The sequence below is a fragment of the Eptesicus fuscus genome, chromosome 1 (genome assembly GCF_027574615.1).
Source record: "Eptesicus fuscus isolate TK198812 chromosome 1, DD_ASM_mEF_20220401, whole genome shotgun sequence".
Lineage (NCBI taxonomy): Eukaryota > Metazoa > Chordata > Mammalia > Chiroptera > Vespertilionidae > Eptesicus > Eptesicus fuscus.
The window spans coordinates 99,324,252-99,343,425 of record NC_072473.1 but is presented as its reverse complement, the minus strand read 5'-3'; the positions used below and the strand labels follow the sequence as shown (position 1 = coordinate 99,343,425).

General features: G+C 39.8%; 1 protein-coding gene across 1 annotated transcript; it reads right to left on the bottom strand.

Moving 5' to 3' along the window:
• Positions 1-516: 516 nt before the first annotated feature.
• On the bottom strand, positions 517-7,229 carry SLITRK4 (SLIT and NTRK like family member 4). Its single transcript, XM_054717423.1, has 2 exons — positions 7,172-7,229; positions 517-3,089 (listed from the first exon to the last, which is right to left on the bottom strand). The coding sequence occupies exons 1-2, from the start codon at positions 7,173-7,175 to the stop codon at positions 517-519; spliced, it is 2,577 nt and encodes an 858-aa protein (XP_054573398.1). The 5' UTR covers positions 7,176-7,229.
• Positions 7,230-19,174: the final 11,945 nt, after the last annotated feature.

The window sequence follows — 19,174 nt, the reverse complement described above, 5'->3', positions numbered from 1 at the left end:
ACAAATACTATCGAATGTTCTCTCTTTGCATGCTTTTTGTTTTACTTTTCAGATAATCTTTACAGAGAGTTGTTACAATGCCACAAATCAGAAGGAGTATTCCAGTTCCACCAACTTAATCTACGTGCAAGATGAAGGACCCAGCTGAGGTGTGAACACTGGTACCAGTTTTCTTGACTTTGCTTTACAAAGCACAAAGAGACGAAGGTTTTGCATTGGGGTACAAAACAGATTTGCCTCTTGAGGTTAAATTCAGTGTATTATGTATATAAAGCATCCCTTTGGCAATAGAGTTTGCAGTATCCCCACAGAACTCCACAGTATAGGTTTTATGCAGTAAAATCTATTGGAGATTCTCTTCTACTGGACACATCTTTGCAGCTACAGTTAATGAGACACCCTTGGAAACACCTGCCTCTATGTCTATTGATAACATAGTATTTGGAAGTTAGAAATCAACAAAAGGCACTTTCATCATTAAATAAATGTCCTCTGCATGAAGTAAAATTTCGTGACCTAGATCTTGTTCAAAGCTGTCTGCTCCTCAAGGACTTGTAGGTAGTCGGGGGAACTCTGGAGTTTTGCCTTCAGTTCAAAATACTCGCTGCTCTTCCTTTGCTCTACCACAATTTTACTGTGGTTGCCGCCTATCAATGACTTCTTGCTTTTCTTGTCTTGTTTTTCTGGATAACGGATCTCAAAACCACTGACACCTATGCTGTTGTACTCCTTTTTGCTTTCGAGAAAATTCTGAATAAACACATTGGAATCCCTGCTCGGGAATAATTCATCCAGCTCATCAATTGTGCTCAATCTCTTCCTGCTATCCACATGTAACAAATCTTTTTCCTTGTCGGCAACATTTCTCATGATGACTTTCTGTCCTGGGGGATCTGAAAACATGAAGCCAGTTTCAGACTCTTTCAAGCCACAGGTGTGGCTCTTGCTCATCTGTTCTATGGTTTGTGGAATGAAAGCTTCTGTGCTCAGTCCATCTTTTTTATTGGTTTTGTGGTCATGCTTCCTCAGCTGCAGCTGCATGGAACCACACTCTGCATTCCCCAGGCCTTCATGCTTCACCGTGGGTTTCTTGTTTCGTCGCAGCACAAAAACAAGAAGGCAAAAAGCAACAAACACAGTTAAAATGAGGACCACTAAGATACTTAAGATTAAAATAGACAGAGGCACTGGGCCTCCAGGAGGACTTCGAATGGGACCCAGTGGGGTTGTGAAGGTAATGGCAGGTGCAGGGCTCGTGAATGGTGCAGATGGCTTGTTTAAGAGTTTGGGACATAAGATTTCATTTTTGAGGGACTTCAGTTCAATGTTGGCAAACTGAACAGGTGTTTCACATTTTAGTTCTTTCACAACAATTCCGTCATTCAACTTCTCCAGCCACAGCTTTAATGCCACTAAGTCACAAGTGCAGTCCCACGGGTTGCCCTCCAAGTCAATCTGTGTCAGAGACTGCAGCTGATCGAGAACTCCACTGACAGGTAGGTACATGAACTTGTTGTTCCTCAGGTTCAGTCTCGCAAGGGGTGCTCCAGAAAAAATGTAAACGGGCAAGCTCTTTAAAAGATTGTTGTTTAAGTATAGTAGCTGCAAATTTGGCAGCGAGTCAAAGGTGCCCGCTAAGATTTCTTTAATCAAATTGTATTCCAAGTACAGATACTGCAGGTTATGAAGGCCTGAAAATATTTCAGGATAAAGTCTTTCAATCTGATTGCCATTGAGATACAGCCTGCGTAAATTAGTGAGATTGTGGAATACATCTCCCTTTATCACTGTAATCTGATTACTGCCTAAATGGAGCAAATCCAGTCCTTCAAACTCGGCAAAGTCTGAGATGTCCACATCTTTGATGCTGTTGCCATTGACATGCAACTTCTTGGCATTTAAAGGTTTCGGTATTAGTTCAGACATGGACTGTATATTTTTCTCCTGGCAGTTGACACTCAGTCCAAAATCTGAAGGATGTGTTTTGCAAAAGCAAGGCGCTGGGCAAGGTGTAAGAGGAGGCACCCTTGTTTGGTAAGACACAATCTGACTAAGATTGCGGTTGGAGAGGGCTTTGCCTGCCACGATTCCAGAGATCTTGGAAGGATTTGTAGTTTTCGGTGGTTTGGTCACTAATCTGTGGAAGGATGTTTGAGTAGTGTGACCATTGGGAGTGGTATAGCTGGTTTCCAGCTGAGATGGAGGCAGGATCCGTACATCAAAATCACTGCCTGTGCCCATGGGGCATAATTCTTGTTTGTTGGTTTCTTTTAAAAGCCTTCCATATAAGTCACTGGGAGTTTCACAGATAGCTTCGCCTATGTAAATGTTATACGGCATATTCTCCAGCCAAGCTTTTAAAGGCAACAAATCACAGCTACAGTTCCAAGGGTTATCTTCCAGTTGCAATTCGACAACTCGGCCTATATGTTCCAGAACTCCGATATAGGGGAGCTTCTGGATTCTGTTTCCTCGTATATCCAGATGGGTCAAAGATGCGAATCGGAAAATATTATCAGGAAGGAATGCAATCAGATTGTCATTAAGAATGAGAACTTTCAGTTTGTGGAGCTTATTGAAGGCTCCTCGTTCAATATACTTGATTAAATTGTAGTCAGCCTGGAGATACTCCAAGTTCTCTATGCCAAGGAAAGTGTCAGCTCGGAGAATCTTTAATTCATTGTTGTTCAAGTGCAACTGCTTTAATGCACTGAGCCCAAGAAAGGCTCCTCCCTCAATGTTCTGCAGTTTATTATTTCCCAGCTGCAGGGATACTGCGTGTGAAAAATTCAAGAATGTATTTGGATAGAGGATATTTAAAAAATTGTTTTGGAAATTGAGGTGATAAAAATTTGACCAAGGTGGTTTCAGCTGGTTTGGTCGGTAGACTGAAACCTTCTCACAGTTGACATAGAGCACATTCTCCACTGACACACAGGAGCACACATTGCAAATTTCCACTGATATGTCAGAATCTGCATTTGTCGAAGAAGAAATCAGGACTGACAAAATCAGAAAGAGCCAAAGAAACATCTTCTTGCAATCGGCATGCAATTTTATGCTTCTGAATAAAGAGAAATAATCTAAAAAATAAGAAGAAAACATTTTTTCAATGATTATTACTAGAAAAATTACTTGTATTTATAAATGCAGTAACTGAAAATTTGGCAAGCCATAGCAAACACGTGACTATAATTGTTAGCTTTGAATTTTTAAGGTACCAAAAGCTCCGAGTATTCTCACTTAGCGAACACTAACCACCTAAAAAGCCTTACATTTTATTTCCATACCTGTATTTTATATAAAATTTACATGTACGGAACACATGACAAACAACAGGAAAAGACTGTTGATCATACTTAAACCTTAAAAATCTGAAATATTTTCTCTACTTGGACCACCAAACTGTGCCCTTGAACCAACACAGACCTTTCTATTTGCAACTCTAATGACTGATCTGAGCCCATCAAGTCATCCATGTAGTTAGCATCACAAAGGCATTTCAGTTTGTAGATGTCTGCTCCCTAGGCTTCAGCTGGATAAGAGGCTGAGCAGAGAAAATATTAGATCCCTGAGTTCAATGGAGGATGCCAATGGGATAATTGAATTGCTGTAAAGGGGATAGTCAAAAGGCCAAGGTGGAAGGAGCCCTGGGAAGAGATCTGCCTGAACTTCAGCCCACTGAGAAGCACATTGCCATAAATCAGTTCATTCCTGTACACTGCTGCCTTAAAAAACTCACAGATGACCCTGTAATGTTTTGGGAAAGAACCAAGTAGGGAAGGCCAAGTTTTAGATTCCATTCTGATAAATAAACAGTATCTAATTTCCTATCAGTGATCTTCCAAACAGGGAAAATATACCTTTTGTCTTTGTGTCCCTGAAAGCAGGAGAGAAACCTACTTGTTCCTGCACTGTCTAGCTGACATCCAGACAGCTTTCCCTCCCTCAAGAACTAGTTCTCCTGCCTACCTTGCCCTCTTCCATTCCTTCGTGTGCCATTTTGAACCCAGGTCCCACAGGCACTTGGCTTAAATGCTTATCTCCTTCACTTTGACCACAAATTGCCACTGCTGAGGAAGATGTAACACACTATGATTGTTGACTGGATGTAGCTGCAGCCCCAAATACATTTATTACAGCAAATGTTTGTCCTAAAATCATCATTTCCCAAACACAACCTTCCAAATATTACTACCCCATGTCTCTGTCTATAAACAAATCAAAAATCAATTTAGTGGAGTTTAATGCTTAGCAAATTAACCTGTTTTAGCCAATTCCTTAAATACCACATGCATACACAAATATATGCAAATGCTTCATGGAAAAGATTAAAAGAAACAACAAGAATTCTTGTTTTATTGATGCCATTTTAGACATGTAAGTATTTTCCATCTTGAATAGAAAGCTGGTTGCAATTACAATATGGTTATCAGCAAATATTAATTAAATTACCGAGGAACACACAATGCAGGAATAATACAAAGACAGAAGTGTCACACAGAAACACCTTTGTGTCTTTTGCCCATGAGGAATTAGCTAATGGTAAAGTGAACATGTCTCAAGGTAGACAACTCAATAGGCAAGACCCAGAAATATTTGCATTTTAAGTAGTTTGGTTCAGCATACAAGCAGCATTGCCTAGATGCTCCTTGGCTGATGTATGGAAATGCATTCCTCCATTCACCATGACAGCTTGATTGATAGCACAGAAAGAAGTCATAATTATTATGTATGACATCATTCAAACCAACTTGCATTGTAAAAACAAATTTTCACTTGATCTTTTTGCTTTGCTATAGATGTGTTTTTCAACAGCCATCCAGGTTTGGTTGAGTCATTTATTGTTATAATACCCCCATCCGCCCCCCCCCAAAAAAAAAGTAACCAAGTTAAAAATAAGACAACAAAGAAAAGAATAACCTGAATTCAGTACACAAATAATAACAAGGGGCAACAACAGATCTGAAATTGCATTAAGAGCTACCCTTCCCCTTCTAATTTCTACTTTAAGTAGCAAGGCAGCGCGGGGGGGGGGGGGGGGGGGGGGGGGGGAGGGGAGGGGGAGAGTTTGAAAGGTACAAGGACTAGCTAGGAACTTCCCAAATGCAGGTCTGTGAAACCGAGGAAGCCAAAGCAGCTGGAGAACCTAGCAAGGGAGCTGAGGAGTCATGGGAGAGAAGAGGAGATGGAAAGGGCAAGAGACCATGGAAAGTGGAAAGAGGAGAAGGGAGAAAGCAAGAGGGGAAGGGGGCATTGCATGTAAACGAACGAAACGTCACATTCACATGGTACCACTAAAACATGCCCACTTAAAAAAAAAGGGAGGGGGAATGAAGAGGGGAGGCAACAAAAAAAGAAAACACCAAGTATGAGTTGGGTACCAAAGTCATCTCTTGGGCTGCCAAGAGCTGCCCGGTTCTCTCTCTCTCTCTCTCTCTCTCTCTCTCTCTCTCTCTCTCTCTCTTCCCCTCCCCTTTTGCAGGACCCTAGGCTTCCAAGGCTGGTCAGGACTGCATAAACCTAGCCTTACCACAAATCCAGTATCTACCACAGTGCTGCGCCTGCCGCTCCGAGCTCCTGTGGAGGGAGCTGGCCTGTGGGGAGCAAAGGAACCAGGAGGGTGGGCCGAGGTGGCACCCCTGGAGCTAGCACAGGAAACCTCCGTCCGCCTGCCTAAGGCAGAGGGGGTGCCCACTGTTCGCTACCTCGAGCCAGCAGCGACGACGCGCCTGAAGGGGCCATTGGCTACAGCGCGTACTGCAATGTTTTGCCGCATCCCGTTGCCCAGAGCCGGCACCAGCCCCCTCCCGGGTCCCGGCCCGAGCAGAGCAGCGGCCTCTAGGGTCAGTCAGAGGAGGCGCCGACCGCTGGGGATGTCGCGGGGGCCTTCAGCCCCTCTGCGCACACATTTCTTAGCGCGCTCCCGTCCCACAAGGGACAACTGCTGGAGTTTCCATCGGCCTCTCTAGACCTGGGCGTGCGGTGGTTGAGGGAGAAGAGATTACTAGCTCGATCCACGAGGGCAATAGCCACTGGGGTGTCACCGGCCCGCTTGTCACAGGCATAGTGACCCTGTCCTTCCTTAGCCAAGAGCGGCGGGTCCAGAATCCCCCTTGCCCGCCCCCAACCCCCACCCCGCAGCCAGGCCAGCCACAAAATGCTGCTCTCACCAAGCCAGAAATCAGCTCAACATTTGGGCATCTTGCAAAGTCGCGCTGCCAGCTCTTGCCCAGCTTTGCAGGGCTTTTAGAGTTACCCCTCGGCTTCTCTCATATCCCCTTTCTTGCAGGGTGCCAGCTGTCTTCGACCAGCTCCCGGGCCACTGCCCGAGCCCCAGATCCACGTTCACCTAGAGTACCTGCGACAGGGGCACAGAAAACAAAGCCCAGCGCACCGGCCCTAGACTAGGACACTTTCCCCGCCTTCCCAGCCTCCCTGGGAGCAGCGAAGCTAAGGACATCGTATTCCTTCGGCCCTCAGGGACTTGTGACCACTCCGTGGACAGGCAAGTGGGAGCGGCGGCGGAGTAGCCACTACGGCCGCTTTGGCCACTCAGCCGGCCCCAAACCAACACGACCCAAACTAAAAATAATAAGCTCCTGGCCTCCCTCCACGCAAGAGCGCGCGCGCGCACACGAACACACACACACACACACACACACACACACACACACACACACACAGGCACTAGTCAACTGAGCGGGGAAGAGGCAGCGCGTGTCGGTGCAGTTATCTCAGCCCCCGCTGGAAATTCACCCACCTCCGGAGCCTGGTTGCTCTTGTAGGGCCTGGGGCTCCGCGATCCGCGCCGCAGTTTCAGCGATGGTCACTACGTGATCCCAGCTCCAGCTCGTAGGCACCCGCTCTTCTGTCAAACCCACGGAGCAGTCGGGGCAGGCAAGCTGGCGGGCAGCGGCGCGCGCGCGCACACACCCGGCCAGACACCGGGCGCGCACCCAGCCTCTCGCACAAGGGCTGCACCTTTACATACACTTGCTTAATCCCCGCCCCCGCCACCCCCCTGCCCCCCCCCCAGCACCCGCTTGGCCCTCCCTCTCGACACTCAAGCACCTCGACCCCCGCACATTCCTGAGCTCCTCCGTCCCCCACCTACACACCCCCACTTGATTTCTACCCACATGCCTGGAAAGAGAGCACTTTCCTCCTGGCATCCGCCCCCTCTTTATGCCTAAAACATCCCCTGGGGAGGAGCGACCCCTTTTCTCTCGCAAAGAGACACTGGTTCCCTAATGCGAGGGCGCCAACCTCCATCCCCCCACCACATACACGCACACTCGAGTCCTTTCTCCTCCCCCAGCCCCCTAAGAACAAGGCGCGCGCGCGCACACACACACACACACACACACACACACACACACACACACACACACACACACAAGGAGCGGGCGTTCCTTTGAGAGAGCAACTGAGAACCCCAGCAAAGCCAAAGAAACATTGAAGAGCCAGAGGGAAGATGGGTCAAGGGAGGTAGACAGGGGCGTCGAGTCTCCGAGAAACTGAATAATTCCAGGATCGAGGGGGGTGAGTCAACAACAATGACATTCAAATGCAACAATCGCACTTGGGCTTTGTATCACCGGTACAGTACCTTTGGCTAACTGTCACCCAGCAGAACAGAGGGCTCCGGGAGTACTTCTTCAGTAGCGGGAGATCCTAGATGGAGTCTTCTTTGTGGCCAGTTTCCCGGGATCCAGTAATATTTGCACTCCCCCTACCTGTCTGCGCGTAATGGGCTGGGGGCTTTAAGGCAAAAGTGTGAAGCTTTAGCCCAAAGTGAGACTATTTCCTGGATTTAGGAGTCGGTTAATTCTCGGTACCTCAGAACTCTGTGAGCCTTTGGTGTCGAACAGGTTAAGCAGGGTGATTAAGGAGCTGGAGTGGGGAGAGGGGGATAGAGGTAGAGGAAAAAGAGGTGTGGGACTGGGAGAGATGCCGCACTTGCTACCAAAAGAAGAAAAAAAAAATCTGCTTTGGCTACTGAGCATGCCCAGTCCCTAGCTCAAGCCCTATAAGGGAGGCATTGTGTGTATTCCACTTCTCCGGGATTTGGTGGTGACCAGGAGGAGACTTTGGTTAGGGAGGGTGTTGGTGAATGGGAAATTTAGGGGAAGGGAAGCAAGGTTTAAAGCTTTGTGACTGAGCAGAAGGGTTTGTGAAGAGACCCTCAGGACACCTCTAGGAGACAGGAAAGGAGGCAAAACGGTCTAAGAAAAGTCACTTCAGTAGCCCCTTCACTGTCATGTCTGTACTAAAAAGGATCTAGCAGTTGCATCTCAAACATCCATCCAAAATGCCCTTTCTTCTACCCATTTGTTAGTGCTTCCACAGAGGGTAGTAATATCCCAACGAAGAGCTAATGTTCAAACCAGTTTCGTGCAGAATGGTAATTGACTCCTTATGTTTGATAAGAAAGCAAATCTAACTATGTTAGCTATCTTGTCTGTATTTCAAATACCTCGTTTTCCTAACAAGAAATGTCCGACTTTGTCCTTTAGCTCCCTTCCCCCCCTAACCTTGCAGTTTTGTAGGGGTTGGCAAAGAAAAACAACTCTTTTTCTTTACTTTGTGTCCGTGGTAATAAACTGGCTTTAGGTAAATAGAGGTAAATTATAAGTGGGAAGTATTTCCCTAGGACTCCTAGTAGTCCATTCTTTCACACATTTCAGGTAATAGTGCAGGGCCCATTTATTAAGGATCTAATCCACTTATTCAAATTCCAGTAGTTCTATCTACTATAGGGATAGCCAGTACCCAGAAATGCTTTTACTTAGAAATGAAAAACTCTTTTAAGCTAAACCTAGCAAGAGCTTTGAAACCAGAATTTGGCTGTCTGCCTGAACTCCTACAGTTAAACATTTACCATAATTGGTTGATGTTTAAAGGCCTCAAATTGAGGCAAAAAAAATCCAATGAGCAAAGGACTTATTACATTCTTTGTGGATATTGCCTTACCTTCTATATCATTTCTGGTATCTATTCATATAGTTTATTTTTTTTAATTTTTGTCATTTCATGAGGCTGCCTTTAGGTTATACTCTTGCAAATGTTTTCTGGACTCAGTGTTTATATAGAGATGCATATACATTATTTAAATGAATATTTAAATAGATATGTGTATGTAGGCATATTTCTTTATGACCTTGGTGAATATTGCATCTTTTATAAAAAACCCTTTCTTCACCTCCACTCTCATTGTTCTAAAAAAATTCATCTTTCTCTTTTAAAATCAACCTAGAGGCAGAAATTGAGTGGGCAGCAATGGTAAAATTTGCTATATTCAATGTAAAGTCCATTATGAAATAACATTGCTTAAGGAAACACGAAAGAATCTGTCCATAACAACATATGTAATTGTGCAGCTTCTCTTGGTAAGGTGAAATGTGTTTCCTTCATAGGTAACAGCTGCAGTACGTTGAAAAATCCCTCTACTGTTGTACATTTGAACAATACAGATCCTACTAATTAAGAACTCACAGTTGCACTATATTTTAAATGCAATTTGAAAGTGGTAATGGATACCAAAACAAGTTGGCATTTATTCTAAATGCGCAGGTTTCAGGAAGCTACAATATATTTTATCAGGATAGGTGAATTGTTTGTCCTTTACTATAAATGTTAACAAGATTCAATAGGATGAGCCAAACATTTTTTACCTGAAACTATAATAAACATTCTAACTATATCATAGCTGAAAAGGCCAGGTTTGGACAGTAAATATCAGATGATTTCAAAGTTTATCTTTAGCAACTTTAAAAACTTTTGAGAGTTGACTATATTTGACTGCAATAACTGTGAAATGTTCTCCATATGGATCTGGAGACAAAAGTCTGAAAAAAGCACCTAGAATATCAATAAATTTAAGTTAATAATAGTGCTAATAACCTGGTTAATATCAAGTCATTAAAATGAATGCTTTAATTTGCTGCTTAAAAGTGGCAAAGTGGGTACTCATAGAAATAACATAGAAGTAACAGCTTCCATGCCTTCTGTTTCTTTTGCATTCAACGTAATTTTAAAAAACCAACCCTTTAGTCCTGCAGTCTCCTTTCTATCTCTTAGTGCATGTGATATCCATAGGACAACAGTAAACTTAAGGAAATTACTAGCTTAAGAAAAGGAAAGTAAATATATAAATAAATAAAGTGTTAAAGAAACTTCAGCACTATTTATGACAATCAAAAGCAAAACAAGGTTGGTGTTCTTCTAAAATGCATGAATGCCGTGCCCTTGGGTCCGGCCGAGACCAATGCAGAGGGAGTTGGACCTCCGTTACCACCATTTGTCCACCATCCAGAGCTGAGGGTTCAGTGTTGACATGTACACATAAGGAACTGGTGGACATTGAAATTGGGTCTCAAAAGAACTGTTGGTCCAGAAAGAAACTCACTACAGACTGATTCATTTGCCTGTCAGCATAACTATTATTGCTCGTCTCACATTCAGTTCTTTTAAGTATATCTCTAGTGACACATGATCTCGCTCATCTAGGGGAAATGATGAACAACATAGACTGATGAACAAGAACAGAACCAGAAACAAGGAAGCATCAGTCGGACTATCAGGCCTCAGAGGGAGGATAGGGGAGGGTGGGGGGAGGGGGTAGAGATCAACCAAAGGACTTGTGTGCATGCATATGAGCCTATCCAATGGTTAAGTTCAACAGGGGGTTGGGGCATCCGTGGGGAGGGGTGTGGGATGGGAATGGGGGGATGAGGACAAATATGTGACACCTTAATCAATAAAGAAATTAAAAAAAAAAGCCAAAACCGGTTTGGCTCAGTGGATAGAGCGTCGGCCTGTGGACTCAAGGGTCCCGGGTTCGATTCCAGTCAAGGCATGTACCTTGGTTGCGGGCACATCCCCAGCAGGGGGTGTGCAAGAGGCAGCTGATCGATGTTTCTCTCTCATCGATGTTTCTGGCTCTCTATCCCTCTCTCTTCCTCTCTGTAAAAAATCAATAAAATATATTAAAAAAATAATAATAATAATAAAATAAAATAAAATAAAATGCATGAATGCAAATATTGTGAGCCAGATTTGTAATAGCTTCAGTTTTTCTGCATGTTCCATTGCCCTTAATCTTGGCTTTGAAAGAAGTAGACCTGACCATAGTACTATGCTGATACACTGTGTCTCTCTCCCTCAGGGCTTAAAACAACTGCACCAGGAATTTCACCAAGCTTCTGGACAGCCTTAATTCCAAAGGCAGCTCTAGTAAATTAAACACTAACAACAAAAAATAACTCTAACAAAATATGGCCCTAGTCAGTGGTCTTTCACTTTCATTGTATTTTTCATTTACTCTACTTTGTCCTGCTGCTGCTTAAAATCAAATTAGCCTTAATATTAGTATCCTGATATCACAGATTATTCCGTGTATCTTAATTTTAAAAATTTATTTATACTGTGGAATTTAAAATAATTAGAAACTTGGCATATCTCTAAGTGGAATACAAAAAAAAAAAAAGCTCTTAGGATGTTAATATATCTTCTTCAAAAGATGTTTCTATGATCAAATGAATTTAGGAGACCCTGATAAAGCTAAGCATTTTTTTTTTTTAATTTTGGGAATTCTCAGTAAATTCAATTGTATTGAAAATGAATTCTGATTTAGAAGGGAAAAGGAATAGGTAGAGCATGTACAATTTCTCATACTTATTTGACAATGTAATCCTTTTTTATATATACTTTGAGAAACCTGGTGCTAATTGCTCATTTTTGCAAATTTTATGGAACTTAGAAGCTGAAAAAGTAGCTTTCATATCGTAATCTAATTCATACCATAGTTGCTACTATCTATTGAGTGCCTCTTCTTAGTCATGTTGTCCCAAAACATCATTTTGTTCTATGAACAATACTACAAGGGAGAGATTCTTCTTAAAAAACAAAGTTCAGGGAAGTTAAGTGATTTGCCCAAGATCACACAGTGAATAAGTGACAGTCAATATTTGACCCCAGGTTTTTGAGGTTTTCCTGAAACTGTACAATTCCTTGCCCACAGAGAAATCAAAGCACTTTTAATTTTGAAAGCTTAATAGATAAACCAAGCTTAAAGAATAAACCAGTAAAGGACATGAAAATAAGTTGTGCACTACAGGCACTACAGGGTCTCTTAAGTCAGCTGATTTTACCCTTCCGCAACAGTGGCTTATTCCATTCACCCTGCACTTTCAATTTTTATACCTAAGTTGATTCTGAACCTGTGATGATTTCTCAAGTGTCTCCTTTGCTACTGCCAAATTCAGCCATGAAGCCCGGCTTGTGTGACTCAGTGGTTGAGCCTCGACCTATGAATCAGGAGGTCACAGTTCCATTCCTGGTCAGGACATACGCCTGGGTTGCAGGCTCAATCCCTGATTCCAAGGATGGGGCCGCCGATCAATGATTCTCTCTCATCATTGATGTTTTTATCTCTCCCTCTCCCTTCCCCTGTGAAATCAATAAAAATATATTTAAAAAATTAAAAAATAAAGCAGTAGGATTCATCCTTACAGTTATTCAAGAGTTAACATTATATCTGGTAACCTGTTTTGTTTGTTTGTTTGTTTGTTTGTTTTTCAGAACCTAAGATGTCAGCTGATAATGTATTAAGGTCTGAGTACTCCAGGCATTGGTTGATTTTCTCATAGGATATTCCATTCACAAATTCTTTCTGGAGGATTAATAAAAAAGAATATACTATTTTGAAGTATCTTTGTAATTTTGGCTCTTAGTGATTACCTGTTTATATGGTTCACTAGTATCACTTTATATTCTTTAGAATATCATTTTTCTTAGCCACAGATGCAGACATAATAGTATCTGTTCTGTTTACCCATTTCTTTCTGAGTATTTTCTAACTTAAAGAAATCTCATCTTTCTAACGTCTGAAACTAGGGCCCAGAAACAAGCACAACTGCCTTCAGACAACGCTAAGATAATAAAGATTGTGAAGTAAAAAAATAGGGAGTTAATAGCCAGACAATCTACTGTGAGAATTATTCCCATGGGCTGAACAAGTTCCATAACACCAACCAGAGCTTTGTCAGGAAGACAGAACGTTGATGAGAATCCTTCCATTTTTACCATGCTCAATTCTATCTGGGAACCAGAATACCATCACCAGCCAGAAAAACATGTTTTCATTTTGCAAAAATATATTGAGGGTCATTTTTTCCCAATGCTTTTATGCTTTTATCAGAGTATTATTTTTCCTTAGAAATTTAAACTTAAACTTTTTCTTCAAAATTGATCTCGGTTAAAGCCCTTTCCTTTTTGTTTTAGAGATTACTTTTGTACAATTCAAAACATCGGTCAAAATCAGGAGCACAAAGCAAGGCAGAAAAGGCATAATATGAATATCTGAGTTATGGTGTAACTGTATCACAATCACTATATCAAAAATAAAATTTATACTTTTCTGAGGTTCAAAGGGTAAAGTCAGAGGAAAGCAGAACATGTGTGAGACAGTGTTATTTGTCTGTGATTGACTATCTTCTTTTTCAATTCAAATTTGAAGCTTGTATTTCCCCAATCTGACTCAAATTGAGTAATGCCTACCCAATAAGGTCTTCTTGAGAAAATGGTCCTCAGTCACATGCCTAGGGATCATGTCACTTCTGAGAATCCCTGCTATATCTGTAATGTGCATAGTATTGTTGCTAGTCATAGAGTTTCAGGGTTTAAAGAGACCTTAATATTCTTATGGTTTAACCATTCTGAATCAAGCTGAACTCTTTATCAGAATAACACTCAATGCTTGAATATACTCAATGATGGGAAGCTCACTGACTGTAGAAGCTCAAGTGAATCATTTAGAAAATCAATTACAGAATTTTTGAAATCTTTACTGTATTGTAAATGTGAAAGGAACATAAAATTAGATCAATGAGAATTTTAAAGAGCATGAAATTTTCAACCAGATGAATTGGGGTGAAATTCTTGCTTCACTATTTAATAATTCTATGATTTAGGTCAGTTAACTTTACTGAGCTTTCACTGCCTCAGCTATAAAATGGGTATGGCAAACTCAGTCTCCCTGAGTTTTATGAGGATTAACTAAGATGTTTACAAAATACCTAGAATAGTGCCTTTCTGTCACAGAACTATGTTCTCTTATTCATAAGTAGAATAAAATACTTAGACAAAAATCAAAGTATGTAGACTATATATTTGTTTTCTACCCTAGTCTATCAAAGGATGATGAGTAGAATAATGTTATGTGATTGTTTCTTTGTTTTGTTTGTTTTTAATTCTTTCAAAAGCTAGAAACTATTATGTAAAAATAAATTCATTGGTGCTTATACTTCATGTTATCTTTTAGTTAGTTTTCTATTTTCATCGCTTTGTTAAACATTAAATTCAACAACAACCTCTATAGAGCTGAGCATTACAAACATCAGGATTATTTTTTGTCTTGCTCTCCAGACCCACAAGAAGTGGGAAATAACATTATTTAAACAAAGTTCCTCATAATGGCCCTGTAGAGAATATTTAAAATATATATTCTGGAGTGTATCACTGAATATACTTTTGGAAAAACAAATAAAAAAAGAGAAAGAAACAGGGGGTAAGGAACAAAGGTATATATAGCTGCTATTTGTACAATTTATTTGTAGCTTTATTTGTAACATGTGCAAAAAAGTTCAAGGACTTAGGGGCACTAATTTTATCATTTTTATCTACAGAAAATAGGTATTTTTTTAGAAACTTAATGACTTGAAAACCTAGCTTTCTTCTAGCTATAAGATCATTTTGTCACCAGAATGGCATATGTTGTTTTTAGAGAAAAGAAAGTCAGATCTGACATGATGTGATTAGTTATAGCTAAGATCACATTTGTGTGATAAATTATATATAAAGTAACTCAATCTCTACCATCCAATAACTATTCAGATGGATAGAGTATATATATGCATGTATCTGAGCTACTGTTAATTTACTTTTCTTAGAATATTCGTTGTTGGAAATGTTTAACTCTAACTTATATTATTTGTATTCTATTTATAATTCCCTATAGTAAAAATATTCTATTGTAAAAAATGTTCAAGGTATGAGCTCTAACCAATGAATTTTTCACAGAGTAAAAGTTGTTAGACATTTTGCTTCTTATAGCTAAAGCTATTCTTTAAAATTTTATCATCTTTTTCTGTGAAAGAATATGCAGAAAACCAAAACTATAGGATCCAAGAACTCAGAACAAAGAGGGAAAAAAATTACAAATAGGCCATATAATGATGACTTCTCTCATTTCTCTGTGTTTCAAGAAATGTGAGTTTCCTGAACCTCGAAGGGAGAAGAATCTCATTAATAGCCACTCTGACTTCTTGACAATCTCTCCTATATGGCAAATGGCAGGGCATCCCCATGAGGGGGCAGTGGTCTTGGGAGCCTGATCTCCCAGTTTTACCCTTCCATGTACACTTAAAGAAGACTTCTGGTCAAAAGTATAGGAAATGTAATTCTCCAGTCCAAAATCGGGTGAATAGTCAGACTTGTGTTGGTCAGTTGACCAGTTATGTCTTGCAAATCCAAAGAGCTATAGCAATGGTAGAATGTTTTTAAGTAAGCACTAACACTTAAACTTGAAGTTACATATGACAAAAACTTATAATCTGTTAATAAATGTTTGTATATTAGTTGTACAATTTTTTAAAAGAGAAATTTCTAAAGGGGAGATGTCTTGCTATAAAAGAATTTAAATTTGGTAAACATACTAGAAACCCTATAAAGATATAATTTCATATATTATTTCCATAGTAACAAAGGACTGGCAAAAACTGGTGATCAAGTAGATTTTAGATCAAAAGGTAATTATTTTGGGGCCTCTTTTTCAGCATTATATAAGGTATCTCCGATTTATTACAGAATCAGCTTTTATCATTTATTAAGACAAATGGCAAGAACAGATTGTCCTAGAGGAGAAAATGGATAAAGGAGAAACAAATGACATTTTAGCATAGCCATGCATATGATTTATAAATTACACATAACTCTCAAGTAGTTTTTCCCCTCATTCAAATCATTATCCACTTCAAGTAATTACAGTAAGTCCTCACTTAACATCATTGATAGGTTCTTGGAAACTGTGGCTTCAAGTGAAATGACATAGAACAAAACCAATTTTACCATAGGCTAAAAGATATGAACAAGAGTTAAGTTCCTAGGACATATTTCTGGTCACAAAAACATCACCAAACTTCTAAATAAAGATCCCAAATACTTTTAATATCAAACATTGAAATAAATGTAACCTGTACATACATTTAAGAAAGATTAATAAAAACAAGATAATTATTTTTCAACCCACTCATTCAGGGTGGCTGGTGGCTGGAGCCTATTGTAGTTCAGGGAGCAAGGGTGATCCACCCTGGACAGGACACCCTTCCATTGCAGGACAATTACACACACCTATACTCACTCATTCTGGGACAATTCAGACACACAATTTACCTCACATGCAATCTTTGGGATGTGGAAGGACACCAGATTCCCCAAGAAATCCATGCAGACATAGGGAGAATGTGTAAACCACAGTGATAGTGTCCACACCCAGGGAATCCATTTTTTTCTCATTAACATTACAACATTGAACAAAATGACATTTATTATTTGAGAACTTGCTGTACTTTTTTTTTTTTTTACCCAAACATTTTTCCTTCTTCGCCACTTACTGTAAATTATGTATTTGCACTCAGAGCTTTTCTGGGAAAAGTCAACTTTAATCCTGAAGAGTTTCTAGAGAGCCATGTTGCATCTTTTTTTTAAAAAAAATATCTTTATTGATTTCAGAAAGGAAGGGAGAGGGAGGGAGAGAGAGATAGAAACATCAATGATGAGAAAGAATCATTGATTGGCTGCCTTCTGCATGCTCCCTACTGGGAACCAAGCCCACAACCTGGGCATATGCTCTGACTGGGAATTGAACCCAGGACCCTTAAGTCTGCAGGCCTATGCTCTATCCACTGAGCCAAACCAGCTATGGCACCATGTTGCATCGTATACCACATAGACATAAACTCTTCAAAAGTATAACAACCCAGTTCCACTCCCTTTCCCATCCCCATCCTAATTGTTGATTTGGTAGCTGAACATTGGAAGCGTCAAAATGTATATTAAAAAGAAGTTAGCATGTTTCACTCTCTCTTTCCTAGAAATAGAAAATTGCCTTTTCTTTCAGACTCTGAGAACTCTATGAATTCACAAGAACATAAGAAGTTTAGTTAAGGTAGCCTGACTGCAAATAATCTTCTCAACCATAAAATGCAATTCATTTGAAATCTTTATTGAATATCTATTAATTATACATCAGGCTTTGAATACCAAGGTGAAAGGCATTGCCTTGCATCAAATGGCAAGGTCAACAACTTGTATGTCCTTCTGGAGATGACAGAGTCCAAAACTTTGGTTTTCCTCATAATCTCTGAGTTTATTGATAAAGCAAATGAGACTATGTTATAATAAAAAACATTCCATAATGTATTGAATAGAAATGCCCTTGAATCACTAAATGCTTACTTTTAAACTTTACCAAATTTATCGCTTTTCTGAAATACTGTAGGTGAAGGTAATAATGGTAGGCTTCCATGGCACATAATCAAGGAAATTAAGAAAATCAGAACATTGTCTTCCATCAAATCGCAAGGTCAAAACTTGTATGTCCTTCTGGAGATGACAGAGTCCAAAACTTTGGTATTCCTCCAGAATACAGAGTCAAAATTTACCATGTGCCAGGCATATTTAGAAAGGACGTTAACAGGAAATGTTCTATAAAATAAAAAATTAAATCATTTGAAAGGGCCAGAAATGGAAATATCCAATGTAACCAAAAGAAACAAATGAAAGAAGACACCAAAACAGTAGAAATCTTTTCAAATTTGGTGTCCCATTTATGAAAGCTTCAAGAAGGGTGACATAACAAGGAAGAAAGCTTATGTTTTTTCAGGGTGTGAACATATAGAGGTGTGTTAGGACTTGGTTTCTAAGTGGAACTAAAAGTGAAAAATAGTAACAACTATCTTCTCCACTTAGTATATATATGTATGTATATATATGCATGGATCTAGTGACTGAGAAACAATAACTAAAAAAATTCCAACTTATTCTCAGAAAATAAAAGCTGCTGGCAACAATATCCTAAATATAAGCAGGTATGGTTTTACATCATTTCTCTTTTTTTACTTATATACACAAATGTGCCACAATATTTAAATGGGTCATTTGAAAAATATTTTAAGACAGATGAATCTTACCAAAATTATTTTCCTAAAAAGTGGGTTCCTTTACATTTTTTGGACTGTTGTACTAGGTTAAAACAGACTGGAGATTTATTTCTTAGAGCTGTTTAGCCTTGGGACTCCTACCTCAGCCTGGCAGTGATGCCTTCTAATTGTTGCTTATGGATGTCAAGACTTTACACCTTTTTTTTGTTTGTTTGTTTGCTCTGATTATTTTTTTTCTGACATTGTATTTAATTTGTGCTTTTGCTTAGTCCACCACCAATAAACAATTCTTGAGGGAATGTTGCATTTGAATTTGAGCAGAGATTTCATTAGAACTTCGGTAGTCAGGATTTACCATTACTTTTTTCAGTTTCATTGTTTTATTGCATAAGCAACCCACCACCCCCACCCGCTCCTCTTGGATAAAGGAACAAAGCCAGAAAAGCAGCCATCCCAAAACATTTGCTGTTCAGCATCCTACACTGAAATCATCTTTTGCTAGTCAATGTCCTTGTAAGTTATTTTTTTTTCTTCACAAAACTATTTGGGAAGGAAAAAAAATACATTTTCCCTGCTGTTGCTATTGTGTTATTATTTGACTGATTTTCAGTTTATTCATCGTTCATCTGGATTGGTGACTGTTTATTTTTCAAAGGTTTAATATGGAAAATTATTTCTTTGGCCATATTGAATCTTAGCTCAAAATTTTTCCTTTTCCATATCTAAGAAGCTTCATAGCTATTTTCTTATTAATGCTCATAACACTCTTGTAACTTATTTAAAAATACATCATAACAGTTTCTAATGTAAGAAACAGACTAAAGCTAACTTGATTAAGTTACATTAGTTAACAAGTTAGGAGCTAGGAAAGAACAAAAATAAACAATTGTTAAAATCCTGGGTTTCCTGGTTCTCAGTACAATACACTAAAATGTTCTTCTAGCCCAGCT